Source organism: Colletotrichum abscissum (genome assembly GCF_030869225.1).
Source record: "Colletotrichum abscissum strain IMI 504890 chromosome Unknown Scaffold_6.1, whole genome shotgun sequence".
Taxonomy (NCBI): domain Eukaryota; kingdom Fungi; phylum Ascomycota; class Sordariomycetes; order Glomerellales; family Glomerellaceae; genus Colletotrichum; species Colletotrichum abscissum.
The window spans coordinates 1,319,268-1,333,470 of record NW_026850503.1 but is presented as its reverse complement, the minus strand read 5'-3'; the positions used below and the strand labels follow the sequence as shown (position 1 = coordinate 1,333,470).

The following is a 14,203-nucleotide window of genomic DNA, read 5'->3' as shown; positions in this document are numbered from 1 at the left end:
TGCGCCTCTCTTGATCGTCGTAGGTAGGCAAGTGTATATATGTGTGTATACGGGTGGGATGAGTGGGATACGATAGATCGTCAGAGGAAATCAAGAACTCTTGCTTCACGTCTCTGCTTTTGTCCCGAAAGTTACCTATTGAGGCATAATCCCTATTAGATATTTTCTCTAGGAGACGGTTTTGATGACATCGGGTCTTTAACAAGCAAACTTAAAGACAGATTAACTAGCAGCAGCAGCAGCAGCAGCAGCAGCAGCAGTAACGCCGCACTTGATATGCACAGCCTGGCAGCCCTCAAAGCCTCACTACACCGAGCCTCTATCCACTTCGCCGGCTTATAGCAACAAGAAGAGAAAACGAACCTTCGAAAGTTGCCGTTCTTTCGTCATCTTACAAGGTTGAGTCCACCTAGCAAACCGTCAAATCCCGGGGTATCTGTCACTTTCTCTAGATTCAAAGGAGAGCACTCGGGACGTGAGGAACAATAGAGAGTTGTTATTGACCGAGGGCGACCAAGCTCACCGATTCGAAGAAAGCACCCGGACCTGAGGAATGTAATATGTCTCTATATTCCTCTGTGGGTCTCTCTGTCGCTCTCACTCTCTTTTCGAAATACCCCAAAGGAGAAGCAAAACGAAGCCATCGTCGAGCCATGACCACCCTCCGCCCCCTACCCCTACCCCTAGTTCACACACACACACACACACACACACACACATACACACACACACATACCTTCGCCCTCCGAACCTCCCAAACCTAGTATCCCCCCCTTCTTCTCCTCTCCATCAACCCTGGTGCCCCCGATCAAAAGGGAAACCACCCGTCAGACCGGTAACGAGCAGTTTAGAAGGGTGTGTGGTCCACAGACCAAGACCACCTCGGATGTCCGGGGTGACCGAGCCGCGAAGTCATCCATCTACATACCCCCTTCTCTTCTCGTCCTCGTTCTCTCGTTCACGCGTTCTTTGCCCCGAAGCTCGTGCGTTGATTGGAGTTTCGAGTCTTGCAAGCGCGTGTTTTGGGTATAGTACACACAAAACAGGACACCTAGGAAGACGGAGGCATGACATGAAAATCCGCCGGTAGCAACCTGGGGTCATTTTGCGCACCGATCAAGCCGTTTCCGAGTTGATTTGCCCACGGAAGATACAACCCCCTCCACCCAATCAAGTCTATGCCTTCGGGAGATCCTGTCGATCGACTAGCTTACCTGAACGAAGCAGGCCGACTTTCTAGGTTGTCACGTTACTCCTCATAGTTCACTCGTAGATTGAGCCCAACAAGTGACGACAGACAAACAGACGCATGGAAAACAGGTGGAAAGCCCCGGAATCACGTCACCGGGAAGCTTGTATGGAAAAGTATATCATTTGATTCCAATATACGGAATGGCCCTGCAAAATTCAGATGTAACGCCTGGACCCATGACCAATTAGCGGGAGAGAGGGAACAACAACAGAATGAGCGTGTCCATATGTGCCAATCTTCTCCATGCAGCAATCCCGACTCAAAGCAACTTCAGCCGAGCTTCCCCACGATTGGCGGGGCATGTTGGGCTGGAGCTTTCCCGAGGACAATTTCAGATATACACCCAGTTCCCCAGCAGATAACGAAAAAGGAGGACAGGCAATCTAGCCCTTTAGTTCCTTCCAGCAATGTTCATCCTCGAGCAGAAAGGACCATTTCTGTCCGCATGTCACAAAGCAAACCACCAACATATTTTTCAGCACCTCACCATCAACAACACGCTTAGAAGATGCTGTTGACAATGTTGGAACCAATGGTAGCACCAGCACCAAAGATAGCAGCGTTGCCAAGCTTCTTTCCAAACTTCTTGCCCATCTCGGCCCCCTTGCCGCCGCCCTCCTTACCACCCGTGCTCTGGTCCGCGACAGCCTGAGGCGGCGCGTCGGCGTTATACGGGTTCTGCTGGGGCGGCGGGCCCTGAGGCTGGGCGTACTGCGGCTGAGGAGCCCACTGCGGCTGCTGGGCCGCGTACTGAGGTTGAGCGGGAGCCGGGACGGGAGCGAAGGCCCCCTTGGCCATGTCCTGCTCGACGAGGACGTACGTCTTGGGGAAGATGCCCTCCTGGCCGGTGCGGAGGTTCCGGCCCATCCACCAGTCGGCGTTCATGTACTCGTGGATGGCGATGCGGTCGTCCCTTTCAAAGGCCACGTCGCGGGCGTCGGCGCCGGCGTAGCGGTACAGCGCGCGGGCGTGCGCCAGGACGGGCTTCTCGTTTGTGCGGGCGGGGAGGGAGGGGGGACCGGTCTGGTTGTAGGAGGGGGGCGCCGGGGAGGCGGAGGGGTTGACGTTCAGGGCGGCCATGGCGGCGGTCGGGCCCGGCGGGGAGGTTGGGTTGTTGTGCTGGACGGGGGTAGCGGCGGCGGCGGGCGCGGCGCGGGATGCGGCGCCGTGGAGGGGGGTCTCGGCGGGGAGGGTGGCGTGCATGCTGTCGTAGGCATCTTCGGAGATGACGCCCTTTTCGAGGAGGTTCTCGAGTTCCTGGAAGTCAAGGTACGTTAGCATAGAGTACTTCTGCGGTTCCGTGGGATTGCGGATCGGGCGGGAAGTCGAGAGATCTGGAATCGGAAGCAGCCAGAGTTGACCAGCATCGTCCGCGCCTCTCGACAGCCTCGGAAGGGTGTCGGGAATTGACCTACGTTCTTGATGGTGCGCAGCGACCGGTTGGTCTCGATGATGGTTTGCCTGTCCATGGTGCCTGTTGTGAGACTAACCCCCACTTGAATCTAGATGGGCTATCAAAGTGTTGCTCGAGAGGTGTGCAGTGGAAAGTCGAGTGTTGTTGTCGGTCGGTATTAAGGTGAGTAAAGCAAACGGTTTCTCGTGAGTCGAAAAGCAAGAGGGTATCAGATTCAGACGTTGGAAAAATCGAAGGAGGCGAAGTTGTTTCCAGAACAAACAGATGCGGTCGGAGTGAAGTAAAGGTCCGAACAGGAGATCAGTACGGACTAAAGTGGCGCTCTTGGTGGAGGGCCAAGTGGGAGGTACAGACCGCACGCCGTACAAGTATCCGTCGGCAGGCCGTAGCACGGTAGGTACTCCAGGTGAGTGGCAGTGCGGCTTAGGTAACACGCCATGCATTTCGAGACTTGGGGTCCCTCACCTTTTTGGTGGTCCCTGTGGTTCCAAATGACACTCTGGAAAACGAAAAGTGTCTGGCCTGTGAAACGCAAAACAATGCCGTGACCCGAGCTAGCCGTTGCTCTTGGTCTCCTGGTGTCCTCGTCGTCTCCGTTTCCATCGTTCCAGGAGAAACATCTACTGAAAAATACCCACCAGGTGAACGTCGCCCAGACTCCAGCTCAGGGAACGGGGCTTGGCGATCATCAGTCATCCAAATACTGCCTATACTCCCGTACAGATTTTGGGTGCTTGGGTTACGATGAAGCCAATCATCCCCTAAAGAGCTTCGGGGAGGCTGTGCCCGCCAAACCTGGCCGTGCCTGGGCAGGACTTGTCCGAGTCGGGAGGGAGCCGTAGGAGCTTCTTGCAGGGGCGGATTCGTCAGCGACAAGCCATTAGCGCGTAGCCAGTCGGGTGTCCAACAATACTCGTATCGCCTACACTTTTCATATCCAAACGGACATCATCTTTAGAGACAGCCACTCAGACGCACTGACCGATGACTCGTCGTACACGGTGCCGACACGAGGAACGAAACCCCTTATACCAAAGATGGACCTTTCCTTTGAGCGCCACAATACTATTTGTCAGATTTCCATATCTAAAATCCTGTAGAAACATAACATCTATAGTATCCAATCTTTTTTCCTAGATCTTTCCCTAGAAATCATTTATGCGCCACCGCCTAGATGAACTTGCTGTCCTTGGCAACATACAGATCGACATACTCATCCACAGGAGTGGCCTCCAACTTCTTGGGGTCCAGGCCAAGGTCGACAAGCTGCTTGACCCTGCCGGCATCGAAGTGGGGCTCCAAGTGCCTCTTGTACTTCTTGAGGATCTCGGGCTTGGCCTCCTCTCTTCTCAGGCGGTGACCGAGAGGTGCCTCGACGACAACCTCCTCGAGCACGGTGCCGTCGTTCAACTCGACAGTCAGGGCGTTGGAGATGGTTCGGAGAGCGGGGTCGTGGTAGTCCTTGGTGAACTGCGGGTCCTCGACGCACTTGAACTTCTGGCGCAGGGACTCGACGAGAGGGGAGGTCGCGGCCTCGCTGCCGTCGACGTAGTCGGTAGCCTCGAGGCGGCCAAAGACGAGCATGGTGGCGGCCATGTACTGGATGCAGTGGTCACGGTCGGCAAAGTTGTCCATGGGCTTGAACTGCTTGTCGATAATGCGGATGCAGGCCTCGTGCGTGCGGCAGGTGACGCCCTTGATGTCGGCCGCCGACTTGCCCATCGCCTTGAGCTGCTGGTGAATCTTGGAAGAGGCCTCGACGGCAGTCTGGGAGTGGAACTCGGCTGTGTCTCGTCAATTGACATGCTCAGAATTGTGAGTATTACCATGAACTACTTACCAGGGTAGGAGACCTTGAAGAGAACGTTCTCCATGACGTAGCTGCCGTAGGGGCGCTGGAACTCGAACTTCTTTCCCTTGAAGAGAACATCGTAGAAACCCCAGACGGGGGCAGACAGAACGGTGGGAATGCCCTGCTCGCCCTTCATGACCTTGAGGGCCAGGTTGACGGCGCGCTGGCAGGCGTCACCGGCAGCCCATGACTTGCGGGACATGGTGTTGGGGGAGTGACGGTAAGTGCGCAAGCTCTGGCCGTCGACCCAGGCCTGGGTGACAGCGTCGGCAATCTGCTTCTCGTTGAGGCCGAGCATCTTGGAGACAACAGCAGTGCTGGCGACCTTGACGAGGACAACGTGGTCGAGGCCGACCTTGTTGTAGGAGTTCAGAAGAGCCAGGCAGCCCTGGATCTCGTGAGCCTTGATCATACCCTCGAGAACATCGCGGATGGTGAACTGCTTGCCGCCAGCAATGTTACCGCCGGCCTTGTTGGTACGAGTGATCCAGTCGGCCACGGCCAGGATGGCACCCAGGTTGTCGGAAGGGTGTCCCCATTCGGCGGCGAGCCAGCAGTCGTTGTAGTCGAGCCAACGGATCATGGCACCAATGTTGAAGGCGGCATTGACGGGGTCGAGCTGGAAGTCGGTACCAGGGACCTTGGGGCCATTGGGAACGACGGTGCCAGGGACAATGGGACCCAGGAGCTTGCTGCACTCCTTGAAGCGGAGGCCCTCAAGACCACAGCCGAGAGTGTCCAGGAAAACCCATCGTGCGGTGTCGAACTATTCTCACGAAAGCGGCGGTTAGCGGCGGCGATCTGACTGTGACGCGGGGTAAAACTCGGGCGGGTCGCCCAGGCTATGAAAGAAGGATGGAAAGGAAAAAAGAAGGTAAAAAAAGACTTACAGCAAGCTCGGAATCGACGTTGTAGCTTTGGACGTAGTTGGCAATGTCCTTGATCTCAGGATCGTACTCTCTCACTTCGGCCATGGCTGGTGCGGCGCTCTGTCTCGCAGATGAGGTGGTGAAGTTGTGGGATTGTTGAGGTGCGGAGCGGGCGGCAAAGTTAGTGGAGGCGAGACCGGCGCGGAGAGGAGTGGCCAGGCGGACGCTTCGCGATTGGAGACGCAATGATCGGGAAGCTGTCCTGAGACCTCGGTTGACCGCCGCAGACATGACCGCAAGGAGGTGTGATGGATGTATGCAGGTCAATTGATTGGGAGAAGAGTGGTGAGAAGTGGATGGCCTTTTGGGGGGGGTATCAATGATATTTGGGTATCGTCACAGTCTCAATGCCTCTTTCTCTCTTCTGCTTGGTCACTCGGATCAGGAAGAAGAAGAGTTTGGAAAAGGAAGAGAAGAATGGCAGAGCAGTATTTTCTACGCCGTAGCAACTGGAGCTTTGTCTCGCTCAAGTGGAAGGGAGGCAGGGTAAGGATGGTAGGGTGCCGCTCGTTGCCGAAGCTTGTGTGGCTGTTTGATCCGAGGTTGTCTGCGCTTACCCCTGGCGGGCCATGATGGCATTCGAGAGCTACAGCCCACAGGGCCTGAATTGCTCCTCTCTAGCCTGGGGCAGCGGGCGGGGGAATGGGGGAGCTTTGACGTGAACCTGGACGAGGTTGGGGCCTTTGGGAGAGGAATATGGAGAACCCCGGCCAGCACCTGTGATTTCCCCGCCGGTGTTCAATACATCAGTTGCCCTGGAATCAGCACAACATGATGATGAATGATCAATTGACCGAAACCACTCGATTGACGAACCGAATGCTTTCAAGAGTTGCACAGCATTCTGAGCAATCAAGACAATCTCGGTGATGCCAAGTGAGATGGCAGAGGGACGCCAATGCCCCATTAAGGTGCACGCAGAGGGGGATGTCGACCGAGCCGTGCAAAACCCGGATGTCTCCTCGGCTAGTGGCGGGTTCTAGATAAGGACGAACTCAATCTTATCGCAAAATCTGGGGCTCCCGCGGATAACGGGGAAAGTCGAGAAATCGCTCTTTACCTAATATACGCCACATGCTCTGCCCAAGGTATGCATTCTTCATCCTAGTCCTTCAATGACCTTGCAGTTTGGCACTGGCAGCTCCGCAGTGATTGTATCATAAGACATCCTGGGTGACTTGTGTAGCCGGAAATAGTGCAATGCTGAGGAAGTGCATTTGAGATTAGATGCGCATTAAGAGCAATTATGCTTCGTCCTAGCCTTGACGAAATACACAAGATTTGTCTCCTTTTAAGAATTAGAAAATGGCGTCAAGAAGTATTGATTAGCACTGGCTTGAGGTAATCGCGTTCAAAATCAAGCAGTTACCGTTGGAAGAATAAAAATAAAAATCCGGTCATCTTCTTCCGACTTGTGAGTTGACGATGGCCTCACTTAGATCGTACCTATCACAGTATGCTCTTGAACAAAGGCCTTGATTGACGTCTGAGCACTGTCGTTCGCCGGGCAGTTGAGTAAGCCAAATTCAATTTGGCTCGCCCGACTGAAATTGGCTTTCGTCACGGACTATTCTTGGATACCTACAAATCAGTAGCACAGCCGCACATGAAGGGTCCTATCCTGTTGAGTGCCGAATGGCAGTCCAAACTGTTGACGGCAGCCTGATCTCAATGTAAGTTATGTTTGAACAACAATCCTCCTGTAGTAAGACCTCACCCAGTGTTACCTGTCGCCGCCACTGATTCAGGCGTCCAAGCGTCAGCCCCAGGCGTATCCCATCTCACAGACTCCATTCACCGACGGCGACGTGAAAGCATCTGGAAATTGAACGGAGGCAATGAAGCCGAATCAAATGACCAGATCCTGAAGTGTAATTCACATCCGACCTCTCACTTAGCCTCAGACCACCTTATCTTAGGTAAGACAAGTAGGCGAAGCGAATAGGTAGGTAGAGCCTCCCGGGTTGCTGGTCTGCTTCACAAGTCTTTCACAAACATCGGTCGGTAGGAATATTTCTCTTTCGACGAACCAGATCTCCACCTCAAATCCCATCAACGTGTCCATCACCTTCTTGTCGCCATTCCATACTTCCGTTGTCATCAACCATTCGTCACCAGGCTTCTGCCCTGCATCCCCCACCCTGGTCAACGTGCATTTTTAGCAGTGCAGCCCACCTGCGGTCTCGGCCTTTCCGCCTGAAGAGCTGGAACATCAGCGCACCCTCCGCGGAACGACCCTAAAGTTGTAGGCGACTCGTAATTAGCGGAACCGCTGCGGCAACGGAAGGAAGCAGCGCTTCGACTGCACACCTCACTGCAATCTGCAGAGGGACCGGCCCCAGTTCCCGCCTCTAATCATCCCGTCTCCTCCCTACAGGCTACGAGGTCCCCTCTCCCCACTTCCCTTCAACGATCATCGGTCTACGCAGTCGCAGTACCGTCTACCCTCCCTCCACTTCTCTTCCCTCACCTCACTCTCATCACTGCCCTCCTTGCGACAGGCGCCACAATGTCGGCTCTCCGTCCAAATCACAGGGAAAAGGCCCTTCCCAAGAACCTGAATGGCCTCATCGACCCGACAAAGACGGGAAAATATCCCGTTATCCTGAGCGACACTCTCCTCGGGCGTACCCAGAAGGAGGTCTTTACCTCTGTACGATGTACGTAACTCTCGCACCAAATTCCATCATTGAACCACGATGCCGATGCCTGGACTAACATCTTCGCCTTCGCGACCTCACTGCAGACAATCACAAGCCAGAACTAGCCTCCGAGCCAGCGACAGCCAGACTAAAACCCGAGACCCCTGGCAGCAAGTCCAGTTTCGACCTCTCCTTTCCCGACGGCAACAATGGCATGTACGGCTACGCCGGTACTCGTACTATGGACGATAACCAATATGTCCTTTACTTCGATCCCAATAGGAAAGCCTTCATCCTCGACAAGATCGATTCCACCTTCCACATGAACGTTACCCGCACCCCGACCAACGACAACCCCGAGACCTTGCGCCAGCAGTTCGAGCAGCTCGACACATCCATAACCGCCACCCCCGAGGTTCGCAAACCCGCCGCCGCCGAAGCCAAGGAGAAAGACAAGTCCCCCGCGAAGCCAGCCTCCAAAGCCGCCGGTCCCAAGCGGCCCTCGGCCAGCAGCAACAAGAAAGCCCGTCCGCCGCCGCCACCAAAGAACATCACCCTCGCCCTGCCGACAAACGACGCGCCGCCACCGGCGCCCAAGGCCGCATCGCCGCCCAAGAAGAAGGCCAAGGCGCCCGCGGGCTCGGACGAGGAGGACGACGACGATGACGACGACTTTGGCCTGACGATAGAGTACCCCGACGAGCAGAAGAACAAGAGGGCCGACTTTTCGCCCGCCTTTGCGCCCAATATCCAGGTCCGCAGCTTCTCCGACTTTTTGCGCGACTCCGAGGCCGACGACGCCGACGGCGAGTCGGACCTGGAAGAGCGCGATTTCGCAAACTTTAACCTGCCGAGCCCGATGGACGGACAGCAGCGGCGACAGCAACACCATCACGACCAAGATGAGGATGCCGAGGGTGAGGTGGAGCAGATGGAGGTTGACTCGGAGCCCGACTTTGAGGACGCGTTGGAAGATGATTTGGAGGCGGAGCTGGAGAAGGAGCTCGAGGCTGCGAATAGCGGCGACGCTGAGGAGAGTGAGGTCAGTGAGGAAGATTAGAGGCCCCGCCGTCCTGGTGGTGCTTTCCTTGTTCTTTCTTGTTGAGAGGCTTCCAACTGCCAAACTCCTCGCCTTGGTAAGGTGCGAGGGGAGAGTCAATTCCCCTGGGCAAGTCATTGGAAGAAGAGAGGTCTTATCGCGCGTGTTTCAAAAGAAAATCACCCTCATCGAGAGCGGCAGGTGATATAATGACGGCGTTTTTTACAGCAGGAACCAAAAAAGGAGTTACTGTCATTTTATTGGCTTTCCTTTCCTTTTTTTTCTCTTCACATATCAAGGCGGCCTTCTTTTGCCCCGTCTTTGCGGGCGAGCCCAACCCAGGCAGGATATCTCACAGTCAAATGCGTCTTGTTGTTCTTGTTTTTCATCTCGGCCCAGGGGCTAGACAGTTACAGTACCTACGCAAGAACAGAATTAACCTCGCCAAAACAGTCGAGTGTTCTACCCACGTCACGTTAGGTCTTTCTCTCTCTCTGTATGTGTGCGTGTTTGTGCTGTGACGATAACGATGTGCAAAGATGTCTGATTTCTCATTTGCGTCGAAAGGGGTGTTGGTACGGGGGCAAGTGGGTGAGATAATCGCTTGCCGCTCTATGGGTATCCTAGTACCTAGCTCCTTTTTATTATTATTATTATTCCTTGTTATTCTTCTCAAGAGTATTCTCTAATGAACATAGAATAGGGATAGTAGAAATAATCGAAGTAGTTGAAACTTGAAATAACAAGACGAAAAGAATTAGAAAATTAGGAATAATCAGTAGGCAAGTAAGCATCGTAGTCTAGTGTTGACCAACATCTTATTTCATCACCCACTTTGGGCGGAGATCTGGCGAGTGCTTTGAACATGCTTCAGTCTCACTTGGCATCCCCAACCAGATTGATCACTTTCAAGCAACAGATGGCGTGTCCTGAGGTAGACCAAGACTTAAGGCAGAGGGGGAGTCGTGGATATGTAATTGTTTGGCTCTGAAGAAACGTATCATTCCCGTCTATCGGGCAACTTGCTTTTTTTCACCTCCATCCCGAGGACGGTCTGCCCATCTTTTAATCTAGCGATCGGCTTTCCTGATATCAACGCATCCTCATAGGGACCAACGTCTCCTTTCCTGGCCTTGCCGGACAAAAGTTACCTGACCTCACACATTTACAACGAAACCCCACGTCCCATTCGCAGTAGTTTGTCGTGTATGTGTATGTGTGTGTGTGTGCAGAGACAAAACACCCTCTCAGCTTTCAAACAACCTCCCACCGCGCAATCCACCCAACGCTCTCCCCGGCATTCCGCACAATACACAACGTCCCCTCCCTACCACCACCACCACCACCGGCACCATCCCTCACCGCCTCAGCAGCCTTCTCGGCAGCTAAACACCCAATCGCCGTCCCCCGCCCCTCAGCGAGACAATACGACCCCGTCGTCACGAAGCCCAGCAGATCGCTTTCGTCGGGGACGAGAGGGTGGTGCCCGTTCATATCCGCCTGGTTCGGTTTCGCGGGTAGCAGCGATGACATCTCGGCAGGTGGTGAGGCGAGGAGTTTCCGGGCGATGATTTGTTTTTGGGTTTCGAGGGGCAGGTGCTTGGTTTGCTGGCGTTGTTGGTGTGTTGCTTTTCCGTTCTTCTTGGGTGGGTATTTCACGCTCGCGCTGGAGACGGGGAGGGTGGCGAGCCATTGGGCTCGGAGGTTGGGGGGCAGACTGCTGCTGCTGCTGCTGTCGCCGCCTTGGACGGATGTCGTTGGCGCCGGGGGTGGCGGTACTGTGGCGGGGATTTCGGCGGAGGAGGTCGGATCGGTGGGCGCGGGGCGCGAGGGAAGGCGGTAGATTCTCGCGCAGGCGGTGGCGACGCCGCGGTTGAGGATTGAGATCTTTACGTTGATGACGGATCGCGGCGGTAACGGGGCTGGTGTTGCTGATGACGGCGAAGATGTGTGTGCCTTGAAGGCGTCCTTGCGGATATGTCGGAGCGTCTTGAGGAACCCCCCCTCGGACGCGGCATCACCGGCGGCGGCGGCTCCCTCCTCTTCCTTCTTTGCTGGAGAAGGCTCATCAACGTCCATCTCATCTGCATCCACCGAAGCAGCAGCCCTCCTCTTCACCTCCTCTTCTCGACCCTCATCCGTCGTCGTTGTCGTCGTCTCCTCTCGGAACAAAAACTCTACGTCACACGCCCATCCACAGCCAACCTCCCCCTTCCGCCCGGCACCCAGATCCAACGACGCCCACGCGACCCGCTTACTCTTGGGCCGCCGCTCCCAGCTCGCCTTGCGCAGGCGCCGCTGTTCCACCTCCCACGCGGCGCCGGCGTCGGTGCCGAGGAAATCAAACGGGAAACACGGCGTAGCCCGCTCGAACGCGACCTGCCGGATCTGATCCAGCCCGGAGAAACGCGGATTGCCGCCCGAGCTAAGGGGGAAGTGGACGAGGCTGTGCCACAGAGGCTGGATGCACCGCCATGGCGCGAGGACCGTCCAGTTCCCCTGGGAGCTGCTATTGCCGTTGCTACTGTTTCCGGCCGCGCGTGATGCTACCAGTATTACGGGTATCGGCGGATCTGCGTCCGAGACGCCCAGGTCTGTACCGGGACGCCTTGCCCCTTTGCGCCTGTCAATTGACTTTTGCGAGGGGAGTCTTGTGGCTGAAGCCCGCGCGTCTCGGTGGAAGAGGCCGTGGGGCTTCAGGTTGGTGTCCGCTGGCCAGTTGGCAAGTAGCTCGAGAGACTTGTTTTGCTCTTCTTCGTCGTCGGGGTCGGGCTGCGCGACTTTCCTCGGGGGGTATCGTAGGCGCGGGTCCATGATGGAGAAACTCAACGTGGCGTTGAGGGGAAGCGACGCGGGACTCGTGAGGCTGTTCAGGCCCTCGAAAATGTCTGCGTGCTGTTCTCTGAATCCTTCTTGCGTATGGTATGGGTGCAGGATGCCCAGGAGGGCCTCGGTCGATGCGGGGCCGGTGAGTTCGATGCTGCCAATCTCGAAGCGCAGATCCTCGATATACATCCTGGGATTCTGCATCTTCACGAGCCGAAGAAGCTCATTGAAGACCTCGAGGAACGCGGAGGGGTGCACCCTCACAAAGACCTGTCGCTGAACCTTGACCGTCTGCGCCTCATCTCGATCCTCAGCAACCGGCTCAAGGGGGTTCCAGAGAATCGTTGCCGGGCAAACCTCCCGCCTCCCCCCGCTGCTTCCTCCCTTCACCTCCCTGCTCAAGAACCCGCTCCAGTGCCGCGTGCCCTCCCTCCACTTCCTCCCCCTCTCATTCCAACAACTCTCCTGCACGACGCCGAGCCGGCGCAGGACCTGCTCCACGCCCTTGGCCGACCCGTAGAGCCCAATCGTGCTAACGTAGCTCGTGTCCCAAGCGACGGCGCCCTTGTCGCCGTGGGACCGGTGCGTCGCCCGATACGTCTTCTCGTTGGGGGTCAGGGGTATCGCGAACCGCCAGAGCGGGTTCGCGGGCTCCGTCATGCGCGCCCGCTTGGCGTGCCACAGGTGCGTCGGCAGCCACGTCTTGTTGATCTGCCGTTTCCTAAACTTGGACTTGCGCTGCGGCGGGTCGTTGAGCTGGTTCCGGCGGATCTTGGGCCGCGGCGGCCGTGTCGTGACTGTGACTGCGCCTTTACTCGGTCCGTCGTCGCCCGTCTTGCCCGTGTGCCCCTCGCCGTCCTTGTCTTTTGCCTTGGCCTTCTCCGCCTTCATCGCCCTCCTCCTCTTCTTCTCCGCAAGCATCCCCAACCTCTTTGCCGTCTCCGCCCGGATCCGCGCCCTCGTCGTCTTGGGCTTCCTGCGCTTCGAGAGCACCACGGGGGTGTTATCCTCCGCCATCTCCTTCAAGGCCCGCCTGCGCAGCCTCTTGGGCACCCTCTTTGCGTTGTGGCTCGCCGTCCGCCGCCTCAGCCCGCGGGGCACCTGTTGGAACGCCCGGCTCGTGGCCTCGGCTTTGGTGTGTCGCATGCTCTCCTCGAGCGCCCGGATCTCGAACTCGTGCGCGTTCAGGAAGGACTGGAGATCGAGCTCGCCGTCGCGCAGGGCCGCGTCCGAGGACTGCGCTGCGATTTCGCGGTCCTGGCGGATCTTGACGCGCTTTTGCGCCCATCCTCCTCCACCGCCTGCTGCGCCGTTGTTCCCTCCGCCATTGTCGCCTGAGGATCCCTGTTTCCGTTTGTTGGCGAAGGCGGACTTTAGGGGTCTCGAGTTAGAACCTGCTGCCGACATTGCTGGACATGGCGCGAGTGCAATGGGTGGGGATTGGGTTGTTGCGTCGTCGCGTCAAGGTGACTCTCTTCGAGCTTGGAAAGTTTGGAGGTTCGAAAAATGTCTTATCTTATCGGGGAAGCTCTGCAGATGCCCCTGGGGTGGGTAGACGAAAATGAGGGGCGCACGATGTGGGGTCTGCAGCAGCGACGTTAATCTGCCGCTTCAGTTACCTTACTCATCAGGATGCCTTGAGGTATTCAAGCATTCTTTCATCTCACTGGCCCAAGCTGAGAAGACACTCTGAGCAGAACAAGTTTCTGTCAACTCATATCTCTGATTTCCAAGTCCGCACGCCTATGAAGAAGCTCAATTTCTTTCGCAATGATTTCGTGGCACTTGAAGCACTTGCTACAATCGAACCTATTCCGTAATATCTTACTTCCCCTTTCCCAGCACCCGTACAAATAAGCACCAATTGTAGCGACAATAGCATCCATAATGAGAAAGCACATCTGTGAACTACAACATTCTCCTCAGTCAACATAACTCTGCAAAATTCAGAGCCAGGGGCTAGGCGCTACTGCTGAAGTCCCCGGACAAGCTCAGTCTGACACCATCCATAGAGTCAGCCAGGATGGCGTGACTCACTGGAACGGGCGATCTCTCAGGCCGACATAATAATAACTCACAACCCTTTCAAACGGCACCGTTGAAACCAATGATCTTGTCCTGTCCAACTGCCACGTCTTGATTGTCCGACACCTATTCCCATTGATGATTCACACTCTGATTTCAGACTAGTTGAGACCCTCGCGATGTTCTTACACTCACCCGGACCGGACTTATGGCTAGAGCCACTG

At 56.0% G+C, this 14,203-nt stretch overlaps 5 protein-coding genes across 5 annotated transcripts; 2 read left to right on the top strand and 3 right to left on the bottom strand.

Moving 5' to 3' along the window:
• Positions 1-886: 886 nt before the first annotated feature.
• CABS01_03430 (uncharacterized protein) lies at positions 887-1,090 on the top strand (the record flags this gene model as incomplete). The annotated part of the gene is made up of 1 exon (XM_060536805.1): positions 887-1,090. One exon carries the CDS (start codon positions 887-889, stop codon positions 1,088-1,090), a length of 204 nt encoding a protein of 67 aa, XP_060392724.1.
• Positions 1,091-1,753: 663 nt separating this feature from the next.
• On the bottom strand, positions 1,754-2,721 carry CABS01_03429 (SH3 domain-containing protein; the record flags this gene model as incomplete). Its single annotated transcript, XM_060536804.1, has 2 exons — positions 1,754-2,509; positions 2,668-2,721. 2 exons carry the CDS (start codon positions 2,719-2,721, stop codon positions 1,754-1,756), a joined length of 810 nt encoding a protein of 269 aa, XP_060392723.1.
• Positions 2,722-3,836: 1,115 nt separating this feature from the next.
• CABS01_03428 (2-methylcitrate dehydratase) lies at positions 3,837-5,678 on the bottom strand (the record flags this gene model as incomplete). Its single annotated transcript, XM_060536803.1, has 3 exons — positions 3,837-4,450; positions 4,507-5,284; positions 5,409-5,678. 3 exons carry the CDS (start codon positions 5,676-5,678, stop codon positions 3,837-3,839), a joined length of 1,662 nt encoding a protein of 553 aa, XP_060392722.1.
• Positions 5,679-7,956: 2,278 nt separating this feature from the next.
• CABS01_03427 (ELL-associated factor) lies at positions 7,957-9,149 on the top strand (the record flags this gene model as incomplete). The annotated part of the gene is made up of 2 exons (XM_060536802.1): positions 7,957-8,107; positions 8,194-9,149. The coding sequence occupies 2 exons, from the start codon at positions 7,957-7,959 to the stop codon at positions 9,147-9,149; spliced, it is 1,107 nt and encodes a 368-aa protein (XP_060392721.1).
• Positions 9,150-10,382: 1,233 nt separating this feature from the next.
• Positions 10,383-13,361, bottom strand: CABS01_03426 (POPLD domain-containing protein; the record flags this gene model as incomplete). Its single annotated transcript, XM_060536801.1, has 1 exon — positions 10,383-13,361. One exon carries the CDS (start codon positions 13,359-13,361, stop codon positions 10,383-10,385), a length of 2,979 nt encoding a protein of 992 aa, XP_060392720.1.
• Positions 13,362-14,203: the final 842 nt, after the last annotated feature.